We start from the raw sequence: 17431 nt of genomic DNA, 5'->3' as shown, positions 1-17431 counted from the left end.
ATCTTAACAACGGCACCAGTATATTGACGATTGGTTTTTGTGGTTTGTAATACGCCTAACGGCGTTTCATGTCTAAAATTTTATTCTTTAGGAACAGTCAACTTTGTTTTGATAGACATGCGACCTTGAAGAGTATCCTTGTCGGAAACCTTGAACTTGTATTTTACCAGACCGGTGCAGTTGAAAATATCAAGTCAGCAACAGAAAAAGACGGAGTACTACACTTAGTAATAATTATGGCAATGCAAAATTATGTTTACAAGTCACTATTTAAAGTTGTGTCCAATACTGTAATAAGATCAAGGTACATAATGTATATCATTAGTCTAGATTTTGTTGTAACTTTCTTTAAGTGTTTTACAAAATGGGCTGTTGATGGGGGGGGGGGGGGGGGAGAAGGGCATTTTAATTTTACAAATTTTAAAAGGCCAAACATTTAAAGGTACAGAAAAGATGTGTGCATATTAGTATTGTTACCCCCAATTATATTTATACATGTATAATTTATTATACTATAAAGAGTGACCCCCACCTAAACCCAAAAATAAACTGCCCGAACACTAACCCTAACAATGGGGGAAGGGGTGTAATGGTCGGATATTTTACCATTTCTTTAATTAGGTATATTCAGTTTTAATTGTACCTGATTTAAGCTGAGTAACATTAGCGTCAGCAGCTTTGCGATTAAAAGCGTAACCATCAGCGTTGGTGAGCAACGTTAACGCCAACGCAACATGCAAGTTGCAACATACTATCAGACGTTATGAAATTTGATTGGCTGTTAACACTAGCACACTCCATGAACCCAGAGCGGTAATGCTGAAAGTTAAAATAATTTCAAATTTTAGCTTTTGGGCTGCGTAAGCGGTGGCGACAAGCAATAAGACACAGTGTTGCCGCAAGTCGGTGCATGCACATGTATGTAAAATTTGGCATAACCCATCTTTTTTGGTCATACATTATACCCAGGCCAAGTACCCATTACTTGGTCATGATGGGTTATGCAAACAAAAAAAAGATGTGGGTTAAACCTGAATTTGTTTAAATTGGCTGGAATGAGAAATAACCCAAAGGGCCCACCGATGGGGATCGATCCTACACCGAGCGTTTTTTTTTTTTTTTTGGAGGGGGTGGGGTGTAGGGAGACTAAGAGCAAGTCTGCTGTTCTCACGCTACATGTACTCCAGAAAAGTATTAATGGATCTGTTATCTGCACATTCCTTTTGATATTCAAGTTTATCAAGGCAATTATTTTTCTAGTAGCATCTCGTCAAATTCACAGAATCAAGAGTATGTTACCTCTTGCCTATATGTCTGTATTGCTTACAACTTGTTTATGTTTTTGAACATCGGTGGTTGTTATACATTATGTACATATTGGAATATATTTATTTTTCAGTTCATGCTGGGCAAATGTGGAACTTGGTCCACCAGATGCCATCCTTGGTATCACAGAAGCATTCAAGCGTGACACCAATCCGAAAAAGATTAACCTGGGTGTGGGTGCCTACAGAGATGACAATGGAAAACCGTTTGTGTTGCCAACTGTAAGGAAGGTACGTGTTGAAACACAGGTACACGTAAGTGCAGGTATGTTTGACACAGATGTAAGGAAGGTACGTGTTGAAACACAGGTACATGTAAGTGCGGGTATGTTTGACAGATGTAAGGAAGGTACATGTTGAAACACAGGTACACGTAAGTGCGGGTATGTTTGACACAGATGTAAGGAAGGTACGTGTTGAAACACAGTAAGTACACAGATGTAAGGAAGGTTGCGGTACACGTAAGTGTTTGACACAGTTGTAAGGAAGGTACGTGTTGAAACACAGGTACACGTAAGTGCGGGTATGTTTGACACAGATGTAAGGAAGGTACGTGTTGAAACACGGGTAGTAAGTGCGGGTACACATATGTGGAAGGTACGGTTGTATTTTAGTTTGACACAGATGTAGGTGGAAAGTTTCCTTTAGTTCATGGCTTTTGAGACAACTTATTGAGATAAAAAACAGACCTCTGAGAATTGCATAAACCGTTTATGGGTTAGGCAAAAATAAATTCAGGTAACCCATTTTTGTTTTGTGTAACCCGTTATTTCCATGTAAATAATGTCCTAAATTAAATTCGCGAACGGAAAATAGGTTACGCTAAATTTGATTTGCGTGAATGATGCACGAATGAAACAATCGTTCTCGCAGTTTTAAAAGTATGTTGAATAACTTGATGTCTGCAGGGTTTTATCAGCTACGTTTCTAGACTCCGATAATCGTCATCATTCCCCACAATTCACAAAAGGTCATGTCGTTTTTTATTCCTAATTTTGGACTAAAACATTCCCAATCTGAATGTAGATATTCCGTTTGTTTATTATTATATAGAGATATATTTTGATATCGATACGTAACACTTGACAAACACCCCTTCCCTCACCCATAACATTTCATAAAGCGAAATAGATATATTATTAATTTGAATAAATACAAATAAATGACATTGTATGGTATTACTCTTTTAAAATCTAACTCGGTTTAATAAGATGAAAATTCCCTCTTTTGTTTTGTAAAATGACACAAATATTCCCAAAGTTAAATCATGGGTGTCAAGTCAAATTTTATAAATGAAACCCTGGTCTGTACAATCTAGAATTCTCATAAATGTTTTATTATCTTCATAACTCATCTACATATATTTGTCTGTCCAGTCAGTCTATTTGTCTGTGCATCTAGATCCATCTATCCATTTATTCATAATTATTAAATTATACTACCTCTATACCTGTAGTATGCAGTCATTGACTCTTTGCAAAGCTGTCAGGCACTTTTAGCCTACTTTTGGCACTCATTTTTACCCTCTTAAAAAATTCTTGATGGGGTAGTGAAATATCATATTATGTCATAATATCTTATCTTTTTTATCTTTTTTTAAAATTTACTAAGTGCTAAGTAACTTTAATTACAATGTTTATTTCAGGCTGATCGAATGCTTGTTGAGGAAAATCTCGACAAGGAGTATGCGTCTATCAGTGGTATAGCCGATTTCTGCAAAGCATCAGCTGCACTGGCCTTTGGAGATGATAGCAGTGTCCTAAAAAACAAATTGGTTGGTTGATGTTTATTGAAAATTTAAAATGTTAGAATGACAGTTTACATGTATTGTATTTAATGGTTGTTTTTGACTGTAAATGTAGGGATGTGATTTTGGGGATTTTTTCTTTCTTTCTGCTTTCAGCTTTGTTTTTTTTTTATAAGACATTTTTTTACAAATTGGACCTGATTTCATCTGCAGTACTGAAAAATATGTAGTCAGTTATAAAGTTTTTAGCTTTTCGGAGATCAGTTCAGCTTTTAATTTAAAATAAGATTTACATCCCTGCATTATTTTCATTATATATTTATAATTATAGATCAGTGCTAAAGCTGGGTGTTGTACCCAGGGGTGGGGGAAAATAAAATTGTCAATCGGTCCCGCTTGATGTCATCATTAATTAATGGGGGGGGGGAGAGGGGGAAAAAAAGACAGGAATAAAAAAACAACTTATCACTTCAATGAAAAAAAAAAAAAACCACAAATTGGGTAAATAATATTAAAAAAGGAATAAAAGTTATGAATTAAATCCCATATATGTATAAAAAAAAGTACGAATTCAGTACTGTAAAATTATAAAAGATCGCACCATAAGCGTTTGACAGCCTGAGCTAGCACATGTTCAAAGAGATTAATAACGTCATCACTGATTGGACGAAATGTGACCTCTACTGGCTCTTGAGATAAAGTACATGTAGCTGTTCTGCTTACTCCCACTTGTTAAACAAAAAGTGGAAACCTTTTGTTAATTTTAAAATCCCTTAAATTATTGGATAGACACATTGAACAGTCAACAATAAATACATTTATAGATTATTTCAATTTTATGCATTTCAAGTTTGTATTGCACACAAGGCTTCGGACTGGGGACACTCGACTCGAAAAGCTCCGTACAGGGTGTTGATTGTAACCAGTTGCAAACTCTGGGTCCTTTGTTTTAATTGGAGTGTAATACCTGATGGCTCTCTCACCAAGAATGGTGTTATTGTTAACGTTTTTTGATTTGACCGGCTCAGCAACTTTGACAAAATTAATGTCTAGCCTAGTGGCTGTGGAGACACTACTGTAGGTCCGACTCAGTGACTGACGATATATACTTAGGCAGACTTCAAAATCACAGACGTCTTGCCACTAGCCATATTGACTACTATTTATTTATTATTTTAAATCATGCATGAGATACCGATTTCTGGGCAGGCCGGTCCACTTGACGGATAAGAATTTGTTCCAATAATAGAAATGGACAGGTGCTTCGGACCGACAAGAATGACAAAAGTGGGACCGGCAAACACGTTTAAAAAAAATAATTTCGGTCTCAGAGATCGAGAATCGGTCCCAGACCGGGAGAAAAGGGCTTTTCCCCACCCCTGGTTGTACCGTATATACCACTGGGTATCAGTATCAGTATCATGTCAATACTTGTTTACCATACCGAGCAAATTTCAAAATACTGAAATTTTGGTATTGAAAAATGTTTCCCACCATTTAGTAAAGCATTAACAATATATCTGACAAACACAAAATGGGTTGAGTATAAATCAGACGATAGCCTTGTGTATGGAATTTAATTTTATTCAGATGAAATTAGCGGGTGAGCCTTAACTCAGGCATGTATTTAAAGCCGAGCATACCGAAAATATAGCTTGATATAGGTATTGTTATTGTGTCAATACCGAATACTGTACAGTGTTCAAGATTAAATTTTTTGGCCAGTATCCCAGTTGGATACTAATATTTCAAAATCTAGTATCCCACCTGAGAATTTAGTATTATATGGCATCCCGGTGGGATGTTGGGTTTTTGAAGTCTGGTATCCAAAATTAAATTCTGGGATATCGGGATACTGTTAATCTCGAACACTGCTGTACCAATACCAAGGTAAAATCACCCCCAAAATACCTATATCGATACCGAACCTTAAATTTCATATACCACCCAGCTCTAATAGATGCATATAATTTTTTTTAAATGTGTGCTGATTGTTTTTAAAACTGAATTGTAAATAATGTGTTTGCTGTTAATTCAGTGTTTTTAATCATTATGTACTAAACATTTATTAAACATTGGTGCAACTTTATCGATATCCTCATATAATAATAATATTATTAATAATCATATTTCACTAAAATGTGTCATGCAAATGATGAAATATCTGAGAATTTAGCAGAAATCATTCTTAATGATTAATTTATACTATTATAGAATTTAGCTGGTAAAGTGGAGAGGGGAGATGGGGTGGACGGGGTATCAGGATGAAATGAGAATAGTCCATTTTGTTGTTCTTCTATTTAAAATATTGAGAATCATTCAAATGTATTTCAGTTGAAAATGTTCATATATTTTTGTTTCAGAATGCAACTGTTCAAGGCATTTCAGGAACTGGGTCTCTGAGAATTGGAGCAGCTTTTTTTGTAAGTATACTACTCAAAAGAATTTAAGGGTCAGACGATATTTTAGACATTATTTTCTGAATGTCAATTATATTAGCTAGACCATAATGTCACGCATGGTATTGTTCCATTTTGACGAAAGTGGGTCTAAGCAACCCATAAATGAATTAAAATCCACTGTCATTGACACTGTCGACTAGTTCTAATGGCGAAAACATGCTTACATTTGCACGTAAATTAGGCCCATTAGGCAATTAGGCAAGTGCCCATAACTTGCTTTTTCACAAAGCGCTTCATTTGCACGCTTGCACGTGTATTCCATGTTCCCAATGCTGAATTTCCGTATAATTGGAGCTTGCTTTCGTGTACGGTGCACACTCCAAATTCGACAATGGTACGACTTCAACTGACTATCGAAGATCGAGGAAGGGCTATTGCTTGGCTTCAGGATGGCAATACGTAAAGAAATGTTGCGTTGGCCGACTGTGGCAACGGTACCAAGCAACGAATTCTGTTCGAAATCGTCCACGTTCGGGAAGACCCCGAAGCACTACAAATAGAGAGGACCGCTGCATCACCAATATGGCTCTACGTCAACGCACAAACACTGCACGCCGATTACGTGACAATCTGCGGACTGCGACTGGAACTCGAGTGTCTGATCAAACCATACGCAATCGTCTGAGAGCCAATAATCTACGCTGCCGTCGCCAGGCTGTTCGACCACCACTCCTACCACGTTACAGAACGGCCAGACGTCACTGGTGCACGCTTCATCTGCGGTGGCAACGTGTTCAGTGGGGTCGAGTGATGTTCACTGATGAGTCCAGGTTTAGTCTCCAGTTCAACGACGGTCGGGTTCGTGTCTACAGACGTCCTGGGGAGCGCTTCGCTGACGTTAACGTTAGACAATGTCACCGGTTCGGTGGTGGCAGCGTCATGGTGTGGGGCGGCATCTCTATCCACCACAGGACCCCCCTCTATGTGGTGGATGGCAATCTGAATGGAATCCGCTATCTGAATGAGATTATCCGGCCGTTGGTTCTCCCAGGCCTTCAGCAGATTGGCGGCGGGGCAGTTCTGCAGGATGACAATGCCAGACCCCACCGCGCCAGGGTGGTAACGGACTTTCTCAGACAACAAGGTATCGCCAGGATGGATTGGCCAGCATATTCGCCTGACTTGGCCCCAATAGAGAATGCCTGGGACGAATTAGGCAGGAGAGTTCGGGATAACCATGCCCTCCGGCCAACCTTCATGATCTGGGTCAACTTCTTATGGCAGAGTGGCAGGCCATTCCCCAAGAGTTCTTCAGACATCTGATCAACAGCATGAGGCAACAATGTGTCGAGTGTATTCGCGCCAGGGGTGGATTCACACACTATTAAACGAATGTTCTAATGTGTAAAATCCATGTTTGACAACCTTCAACTTTGACAGCATGTCATGTGACTTTCTTGTATACAGTGACGTTTATTTGTGGTTTTTTGTAAATATGGAACAATAAATTAAATTTTTGGTGTAGTTTACATCATCAATCTAATACACTCTGAAACTTATTTGGTTATACATTTTTGACCCTTAAATTCTTTTGAGTAGTATATTTGAAAATACACACCGTGCAGAGATATCTGATTCTATAGTACATAAGTATGATCAAGATTAATGTTATTTTCCTCATTTGAGAAAAAGCTCAGGAGGAGAGTATGATACTGCTGTTACCTTTGTGTGTGCTTCAGTGCCAGAGGCATATCTTTTTTATATCAATTATTATATGATCATCAAACCTTGCATGCAAGTACAACTTGTGTTGGCAGTGTGTCACATATCATAACTAGGTTACCATGACCTACTTTTCATGCTTTACTACACATCAAAGGAAATCCTTGTTTGGACCCTATCTTCTTTATCAATTCATTATTTCATATAAATCTTCAAACCTTGCATGCAAGTACAACTTTTGATGGGCGAGGTATAGCTTTGAATAAAGGCACCCTACAGTATTCCATAGTTCAGGCCATAAGATTTCAAACTTCATGGGAAACACTTTTTTGCAGTTCCGTGTCTTGTGATCATGTGAACCCATCAGGAACTGTTTATATTATTTTTGTAGAATAGTTGTACTCGATATAATAATCATTTGAAACAAAATTTTGGTTCTGTGATTTTATCGACACGGTACCGGAAATGATCGTTACCGTGAAATCCAAAGGCCTGATGGTTGTTAACACTTTTTGATAACACTCTGCTTACTGTTTCTATTTCAGGCCAAGTTCTACGGACCAAACAAAGTTTTCTACATCCCAACACCAACCTGGGGAAATCATACACCCATTTTCAAGTAAGTCTCCTCACAGTATACCATTTTTTTTTTTCTTCTTTGTTTTTTCTCCAACGCCATATAACCGTAAATTAAATGTGTTGAGGGCATTGTTAAATAAACCCCTTCCTTCCTTCCTTTCTTTTTGGTTTTTGGGGTGAGACATAGCCGTGGTAAAGCGTTCGTTTGATGCACGGTCAGTCTAGGATCGATCCCCATCGGTGGACCCATTTAGCTATTTCTTGTTCTAGTCAGTTCTCCACAACTGGTGTAACAAAGGCTGTGGTATGTACTATCCTGTCTGTGGGATGGTGCATATAAAAGATCCCTTTCTGCTAATCGAAAAGAGTGGCCCATGAAGTGGGGACAGTTAGTTTCCTCTCAATATCTGTGTGGTCGTTAACCATATGTCTGATGCCATATAACTGTAAATAAAATGTGTTGAGTGCGTCGTTAAATAAAACATTTCCTTCATAACCGTAAATAAAATGTGTTGAGTGCGTCGGTAAATAAAACATTTCCTTCATAACTGTAAATAAAATGTGTTGAGTGCATTGCTAAATAAAACATTTCCTTCATAACCATAAATAAAATGTGTTGAGTGCATCGTTAAATAAAACACTGCCTTCCTTCTTCCTTTTTTGTTTTGTTGGTTCTTGATGGTCAGTAGGGTGTGTTGCACACTACCATTGACTTACCTGTTGGTTACACACACTCAGTTTATACAGGCCTGTGATAAACTGGGAGATACATGTATGTTAAATTGCCTAAAAAGGAGTACTTTTCTTCAAAATGTTATGGAGAGGGTACTGAGTATATCAATGGCCATGGTATGTGCTCTCCCGTCTGTGGCGGGGCGGGACGGGACGTAGCCCAGTGGTAAAGCTGTCGCTTGATGCGCGATCGGTCTGGGATCGATCCCTGTCGGTGGGCACATTGGGCCATTTCTCGCTCCAGCCAGTGCACCACAACTGGTATATCAAAGGCGGTGGTATGTGCTATCCTGTCTGTGGGATGGTGCATATAAAAGATCCCTTGCTGCTAATCGAAAAGAGTAGTCATGAAGTGGTGAAAGCGGGTTTCCTCTCTCAATATCTATGTGGTCCTTAACCATATGTCTGACGCCATATAACTGTAAATAAAATGTGTTGAGTGCGTCGTTAAATAAAACATTTCCTTCGTTCCTTCCTGTCTGTGGCAAAAGTTCATATAAAAGTTTGAAACTAGTGGTATATGAGTGCATTAAACTAGTTACCTACCTACCTATAAAAGATCCCTTGCTGCTGATAAAAGAATGTAGCAGGTTTCCTCTAATATTATATGTTAGAATGATCAAATATTTGACATCCAATAGCTGATGATTAATAATTCAATGTGCTCTAGTGATGTCATTATATTAAACAAAATAAACTTTTATTTTTTTAATTCTAATCGCCTGCTACAGAAAGGATAACCTTTATAATTTATAATACCATTAGTGGAGCATTAAAGGGACATTCCTGAGTGTGCTGCATTGTAAGATGTTTCAGACTAATAAAATATTTCTACGATTAAACTTACATATTAAATATATTTTCTTGTTTAGAATATCAGTATCTGTATATATTCAATGTGTTTCTGGTTGTCTTAATATTTGTAAGAAGCCCACACTGGATTTGGTCTTCAAATAAATTTGTACATACGAAATAAAATATTTTAGAAAATAAAATGAAATTTAACCTAGTACAAATATTAGAACAATGAGAAACATGTTTAATATACAGCCTCTAATATTGTATGCAGAAAAATATATTTGATATGTGTAATTACAGTCGTTAAAAAGTCTCTGTTAGTCAATAACATCTTAAAAATTGCAGCAAACTCAGGAATGTCCCTTTAATGGAATGAGAAGTAACTCAATGGGCCCACTGTTGGGGATTGATCTCACATCATGCAGTGACACATCATGCAGTGACACATCATGCAGTGACACATCATGCAAATGCTTTACCACTGGGTTATGCCACACCTAACCACAAAAGATGATACTAATAAAATCTTGTGCTTTTTGTTTTTCTATTTCAGGCATTCTGGTCTTGATGTCAAAACATACAGATACTTCGACCCTAAGACCAATGGTTTTGATTTCAATGGAGCTTGCGAGGATTTGAAGGTTTGTACAGCCTTTCTGTGATTATTTCAACTTTTTGCCTTACTCATGAGCTACCTTCTTTTGTTTTGTTATTTAAAAGTAGGAGGCTTTTTACAAAAAGTAGGCAGTGAGGTGTAACTACATGTATAAGCATGGGGAAAAAAGTTTAAAAGTTTGTTTTGTGAAATGACACCACTAGAGCACATTGATTTATTAATCATCGGCTATTGAAATTTGGGTATGTCAAACATTTGGTAATTTTGACATGTAGTCTTAGAGAGGAAACCCGCTATACTTTTCCATTAGTAGCAAGGGATCTTTCATATTTCACTTCTCAAAGACAAGATAACAGATGCCATGCATGGCCTTTGATATACCAGTCGTGGTGCACTGGCTGGAATGAAAAATAGCCCAGTAGACCGACCTTGCGTCTGGCAAGTGCTTTACTACTGGGCTACATCCCACCCATAAGCATGGGAAGTACAAGGATGTGGTGTCATCAGTAGACACTGAAAATTGCTACTGATAAATACATTGGACATAGGTACATTAATTCCTGTTGTATCAAGGCACAACTCCCATGGCTAGTGATATTCAATGTTGGGCTAGTAAATAACTACTATTGCCATGCCCAATAGCTAGTAAAATGTGTTTGTCAAATATTGCAGTTAATTCTGTTTTGTGATTATGAATATCCTGCCCTCCACTTCCACCCAGATGTTAGTGTTTTTAAGCTCTATCGCCCTGTTTAGGTGACATACCTGATTATTGTATTAACTTAAAGTAAAGTAGGGTATTGTCGTTGGTAAGCACATGTATTAATTTTTAATACGTATATCACAATATTTTTTAGGCTATCGGTATATATTTTGTATGTGTGTTAGTCACACATATTATAGTTTCAAACAAAAACTACCAGTTTAAGAAAAGAAACAATAGTTTCACTTATTTGGCTAACAAAATGACGGAACATTATGAAGTAGTAAAAAATGGATGTGCAATTCCGATATTTGGCACAGTTTGAAGATTTAATAATATTGAGGTATACCAGTTATATTGTGCATCTCTAGTTTTGGCAGAAGCTTGTGTGTTTGATATGTTATTGATATTATCGAAATAAGTCCACATACGGTTGGAAAGATAATTTATGAAAACAGTAACTCAGTTGGATTGATTCTTTGGGGTAAATATTATATGTTCATGTAATATTATGATGGTAGTATTTATTTCAACATTGTGAATGATTGTTATACTGACAATGATTGTTGTGACTGCAGAATTTGTTTTAGTTATAAATTTTTTTATATCTAAATACTATACATGTAATTGCATATTTTAACTAACTTGTTTTTATTTTCGTTTCAGAACATGCCAGATCAGTCAGTTGTAGTTCTTCATGCTTGTGCACACAATCCAACAGGAGTGGATCCGCAGGTATGTTGATTTTGATTAGGTTTTATCGAGTACTGCTAGAGCTGGGCGGTATTGAAATTTCAGGTTCTGTATCGGTATTGGTATTTTTGGGGTGATTTATCTCGGTATCGGTACAGTATTCGGTATTAATAATACTGATACAGATACAGATATTGAATGGTATTTTCAGTATACTCTGCTTTAAATGCATGCCCGAGTTAAGTCTCACACGCTAATTTCATCTAAATAAAATGAAATTCCATACACAAGGCTCTCGTCTGATTTATACCCAACCCATTTTGCGTTCGTCAGATATATTGTTAGTGCTTTACTAAATGTCGTAAAACATTTGTCAATAGCAAAATTGCAGTACAGTAAATCGGTATTGACATGATACCGATACTAAACCATATATGCGATATACCGCCCAGCTCTAAGTACTGCACAGCTGATATATCAAAGTGTGTGGTATATTGTTGTATTCTCTCGCATCATCTAATATCATAAAATATATTAAGAAGGCATTTTAATATTCTCTCATGTCATTAAATATAGTTCAAATTAAGAAGCCACTTTAAATAATATTCTATTTTGTCATATGATTAAACAGCTATATTTTGATACTGCCTTGGACAACTGATTAAATTAGGTTTTTTGACCTTTTGACTTTTGACGTCACTCGTGTGATGTCACACGCATAACTACATTACAAAATCGCTCATTTGACCTCTAGGTCATCGTACAATGTGGCTGAAATAACAGAAATAATAGCTTTCCCCCTTAATTTTTACGGTCTGCAGGATAAAGATAATAACTAGCTAATGACGTAGGATAATCGGCTTTATCCTGTTCAGGCCGAATGAGAAATTCCCATTCTTACCATCACAGGATAAAGCAGATATCTGACACCATTGACTAGTTATTCTCTATGTATACGTTTGCAGCCCGAACAGTGGAAGGAAATTAGCAGCATAATGAAGGCGAAGAAACACTTCCCATTCTTTGACATGGCGTACCAGGGCTTCGCCAGCGGAGACTGTACGAAAGACGCGTACGCTATACGACACTTCCACGAGGCTGGCCACCCGCTGGCTCTGTGTCAGTCATTTGCCAAGAACATGGGACTGTATGGTAAGCTTATACACATCAAGAGATGGATTTTCAAAAGGTGTTCATCTCATGTTTATTTTAGATGTATGTCTTAAAGGTGGGCAAGGGGTGGGATGTAGAGCGCATGCCTGAGGATCAGTAAGTTGCATTTATTGGACTCGTGTTGTTTTTCCATCCCAAACAGTGTCTCAGGAAGATAGTGTGTATTATTTAATGTTGTGTTAAAAATGCACATTCCTGGCTGCTTTCTTAGTAGGAGTAAGATATGTGGTTGTGTTAGGTTTCCTCTCTTTATCTCTCTGTCTCTGTCTCTCTCTCTCTCTCTCTCTCTGTCTCTGTCTCTGTCTCTCTCTGTCTCCAAACATTGCAGTCATTTAAATCTCAATTAAATATGACTAATCAGCACATGACTAAATATGGCATTTATCATAAATTGTTAAATAGACGTGGCTTTTACGGAAGGTACTCACCAGTAAGAAGTAAATACTATTTGTAAATTCAGCCGTAAGAGTCGATGGGGATTTTCTATAGGGAAATGTGTTTAATATGGTTGGTTCACAGTATGTGATTGTTGTGTTTTGTTCAGGCTATGTTTATTATGATTTGTTCACAGCGTATGTTTATCATGTCTTGTTAAATCGTTTATATTTTGTGTTTTGTTAGGTGAACGAGCGGGTGCGTTCACTCTGGTGTGTTCGTCAGCCGAGGAGGCGGAGCGTGTGATGTCACAGATAAAGATCATCGTCCGACCGATGTACTCCAACCCACCCATCCACGGTGCGAGAATTGTCTCCAAGATACTCAACACTCCAGGGTTGAAACAAGAATGGTGAGGCCACCTCACTTTACACGTGGAGGGGTGTACATAAAGCTCAGTCAGTAGAATGCATGCCTGAGGTGCTTGGGTCATTGGATCAAATCGTCTGTGTGGAACTATTCTATGATTAATTTTTTTTTGCCATTCCAACCAGTGTTCCTCTACTGGTATATCAAACACCCTAGTAGCAGGTTTCCTGTAAAACTATAACTTATAAGGCAGTCGATGATTAATAAATCTTACTCTGTATCAATATGATCTGGCAGTGTCATTAAACAAAACAAACATTAACTTTTGCTTTGCATTTATCAGTAATAACGAGGCGGGACATAGCCCCGTGGTAAAGTGCTCCACTTGATGGCGTGGTCAGCTTAAGGTCGATCCCTGTTGGTGGCCCCATTGGGCTATTTCTCGTTCCAGCCAGTGCTCCACAACTGATGAAACAAAGGCTGTGGTATATACTACATGTATCCTGCTGTGGGATGGTGCATAGTATTTTCCAGCCCCAACCAGTGCCCTATGACTGTTGTATCAAAGACTGTGGTATATGCTGTGTGAAAGTGCATATAAAAGATCCCTTGCTGCTAACAAAACAAATGTAGCAGGTTTCCACTAAGATTACGACTAAGATTATCTAATGTTTGACATCCAGGCTAGGTATTTTCGAAGCTACCGTAGCACTACAAAATCATAAAACCATCATATGCTATTAAAATAAAGTTTGTTTTGTTTAACGACACCACTGGAGCACATTGATTAATTAATCATCGGCTATTGGATGTCAAACATTTTGGTAATTCTGACTTGTAGTCATCAGAGAAAACCTGCAACATTTTTCCTAATGCAATTGATCTTTTATATGCACTTTTCCACAAACAGGAAAACACATACCACGGCCTTTGTCCAGTTGTGATGCACTGGTTGGAACGAGAAAAAAACCAATCAGCTGAATGGATCCACCGAAGTGGTTCGATCCTCCGACACAAGCACCTCAAGCGAGCACTCAACCGACTGAGCTACATCCCGCCCTTTCATAGGCTGTTAGGTCACTTCCTACAGCATCGCCATAGTGACTTCATAGCTTATGATGGTTTTTCAGTTTTGTAGCACTAAGATAGTTCAAAAACTGTGGGCCCAGTAATTGATGATTAATCATTTAAAACAGTGTGCTGTAGTGGTGTCATTAAACAGAACAAACTTTAAAGGTTAACTTTATGATAAAATAAAGTTAAAATCGGACAAAAACTTTTTTTGCAAAGTCAACTGTATGATAGACACCAAATAGCAGTACTATAAAATATACCACAGTGTCATTAAAACAGACATTCCTTTCTTTTACTGGTGTGTGTTTGCTGCACCCCACTCTCACCATTAACACCAACTGTTACAATAACTGTATGATAGACACCAAATAGCAGTACTATAAAATATACTGTAGTGTCATTAAAACAAAACCGGCCTCGGTGGTGTTGTGGTTAAGCCATTGGACAAAAGGCTGGTAGGTACAGGGTTCACATTCCTGAAGTGGCTCCAAGCCAGAGCAAGTTTAATGACTTTGTGGACAGATGTAAGGCCACTACACCCTCTTCTCTGCTTGAATATTAACTGGATATAAGTATGAAAATAAGTTGAAATGAAATGAATTAATTAAAACAGACATTCCTTTCTTTCCCTGGTGTGTGTTTGCAGCACCCCGCTCTCACCATTAACACCAACTGTTACAATAACTGTATGATAGTCGCCAAATAGCAGTACTATAAAATATACCGGAGTGTCAATAAAACAGACATTCCATTGTTTCCCTGGTGTGTTTGCAGGCTGAAGGACGTTAAGGGGATGGCGGATCGTATAATCGGCATGCGAACCCAGCTCGTTGACGGCCTCAAGCAGGAGGGCTCGTCTCACAACTGGCAACACATCACCGACCAGATCGGAATGTTCTGCTTCACCGGACTGAAGCAAAACCAGGTTAGTGCGTGTCACCCACATTAATTTATGCTCATCAGAGGCCCTTTCCACGAAACGATCGTAGCCCTAAGGTCATCATATGTGCATAACTACCTTATGCCCTTAAGATGATCTTAGCACTAAGATCACTTTGTAAAACAGGGCCCAGGACCTTAGGAAGCTGGAGGTGAGGGGCACAGGTCCCCCCACCCCACACACCCCTCAATTAAGGATGAAAATGTCAATTTTTTCCATAACTCTATACCTAAAAATATGGCTTGTGGTCCCCTCTCCCTCCCGCTAGGGGCTCTATCACATTCACTAGAGATTTGCCACCCCCCAATATAAACGCACAGACACACACACTCCACAGACTCCATATATCATTCCTACGGGCCTGCTGATGGAAAGAAATAGGGGAACACATAAAAAGTATTGGTAAACAGTAAATATTGACTGCTGCCAGAGTTCTCGTCCAAATGTTCCCACAGTTCTTTACACTGTGTTTGACACAGTTATATATATTTTGTATTTTTAATGTAAATAATCATATTGATATACTTACCTTTGTTTGACACCCAATAGCCAATCTGTATTTTGTGCTGGGGTGTCATTAAACATTCATTCATTCATACAGGAATTTGTTCTCTATCCATACATAGGGGCGGGATGTAGCCCAGTGGTAGAGCACTCGCTTGACTCACGGTCCATTGGGCTATTTCTCGTTCCATCCAGTGCTTCACAACTGGTGTAACAAAGGCTGTGGTATGTACTCTCCTGTCTGGGATGGTGCATACAAAAGATCCCTTGCTGCTGTTCGAAAAGAGTAGCACATGAAGTGGCGACAGTGGGTTTCATCTCTCTATATCTGTATGGTCCTTAACCATATGTCTGACGCCATATAACCGTAAATAAAATGTGTTGAGTGCGTCGTTAAATAAAACATTCCCTTCCTTCTATCCATACATGGTTTAAATATACTTTTATTTTGGGTTTGTTGGGTGTACAAAAAACATTGCCTCCCAACCCATAGTATCAGGAAGTTGACTGTTACTGACATTCGATCTCACTTTACTAACATGGAGTCCCACATTACAGACAGTATGTAATACAGTGTTATACAGACATAACTATTTTACCATGTCGTGGATTATTTTCAGAAGTATATTATTATTTATTATTATTATTATTATTATTGGCTATTATTATTATTATTATTATTATTATTATTATTATTGGCTTGTATACATTCAAATTATGTTGCTGGTTTTGAATATATTGTTCTGTTAAATACTTGTGGAATGTCACTTGAATTTTTTTGATCTACATGTGTATATGAAAGAAATGATTTGTCAATCAAGTTCTGGCGGACTAGTACAAATTCCTACGGGCTAGTAAATTTTAGTTGGTACTAGTCCAACTGGCTAGTGAAATATTTTTATTTCTGCACCCCTGTTAACTAAAGATGGTAGAATATCTAGAAATGGTAGAAATGCATCCAAATTGTATCAGGCATAAATTAACAAACTTTATTTTAAAAGAAACAACAAAGCACCTTGCTATGTCTTCTTTGCTTCATTACAGGTTGAACGATTGATAAAGGAATTCTCGATCTACCTGACTAAGGATGGTAGAATATCAGTTGCTGGGGTGACATCGGGAAACGTCAAATACCTGGCCAATGCCATTCACCAGGTCACCAAATAAACAACAGTTTTACATTCAACAACAGGAGGAAACTGGTCTGTGATGTTAGTGTGTGTTTGTCATCACCATGGTTACATGGTTATCTCGTCGTCATACTCAGTGGCGTGATGTTAAGTTTATTGTTGGTATCACTGCAACGTCTCCCCTTTTTTCAATGAGTCTCGGTCTCAATCACTCAAGTGCATAGCGCTAGTAACTTGCCTGTATAAAGTACGATTTATAAAATATATATAGAACTGGACTTTTTTCTCCACAACTTATCTAGTAGTTATACGTAACAATATACATTTAGAACCGCTGTATACATGTAGTTAGTTTGGGGTTTTTGTTGTTGAAGAACTTTGTATGAGTTTTGCTTCTAGTAATGTCATTCAGGTAGATTTCTGAATGTCTTCCTAGGTATAAAAGGTGATTAAATTGCCGTATGAATTTTTGTATAGTAGCTTTTTTAATATTTGCGGAGTATAAAATGTATTTAAAAGGTGATTAAAATTGTCTTATGAATTGAAATG

General features: G+C 37.8%; 1 protein-coding gene across 1 annotated transcript; it reads left to right on the top strand.

Annotated features, from left to right (window-relative positions):
- The first annotated feature begins 148 nt into the window (after positions 1 to 148).
- Positions 149 to 17424, top strand: LOC121388061 (aspartate aminotransferase, mitochondrial-like). Its single transcript, XM_041519265.1, has 11 exons — positions 149 to 304; positions 1400 to 1556; positions 2971 to 3099; positions 5436 to 5495; positions 7742 to 7815; positions 9859 to 9946; positions 11291 to 11359; positions 12283 to 12469; positions 13112 to 13277; positions 15083 to 15233; positions 16797 to 17424. Exons 1-11 carry the CDS (start codon positions 237 to 239, stop codon positions 16917 to 16919), a joined length of 1272 nt encoding a protein of 423 aa, XP_041375199.1. The 5' UTR covers positions 149 to 236; the 3' UTR covers positions 16920 to 17424.
- Positions 17425 to 17431: the final 7 nt, after the last annotated feature.

The sequence above is a fragment of the Gigantopelta aegis genome, chromosome 14, assembly GCF_016097555.1.
Source record: "Gigantopelta aegis isolate Gae_Host chromosome 14, Gae_host_genome, whole genome shotgun sequence".
Taxonomy (NCBI): Eukaryota; Metazoa; Mollusca; class Gastropoda; order Neomphalida; family Peltospiridae; genus Gigantopelta; species Gigantopelta aegis.
The sequence above is the reverse complement of the archived record's forward strand: the minus strand, read 5'-3'. Positions and strand labels throughout refer to the sequence as shown.

What these genes read in the sequence shown, in the direction of transcription:
- LOC121388061 (XM_041519265.1), top strand. Translation starts at nt 237, where the DNA reads ATGGCAATGCAAAATTATGTTTACAAGTCACTATTTAAAGTTGTGTCC. An exon ending in CAAGAACATGGGACTGTATG is followed by an intron (nt 12,470 to 13,111) that starts GTAAGCTTATAC and finishes GTGTTTTGTTAG; the next exon opens with GTGAACGAGCGGGTGCGTTC. An exon ending in CCAGGGTTGAAACAAGAATG is followed by an intron (nt 13,278 to 15,082) that starts GTGAGGCCACCT and finishes GTGTGTTTGCAG; the next exon opens with GCTGAAGGACGTTAAGGGGA.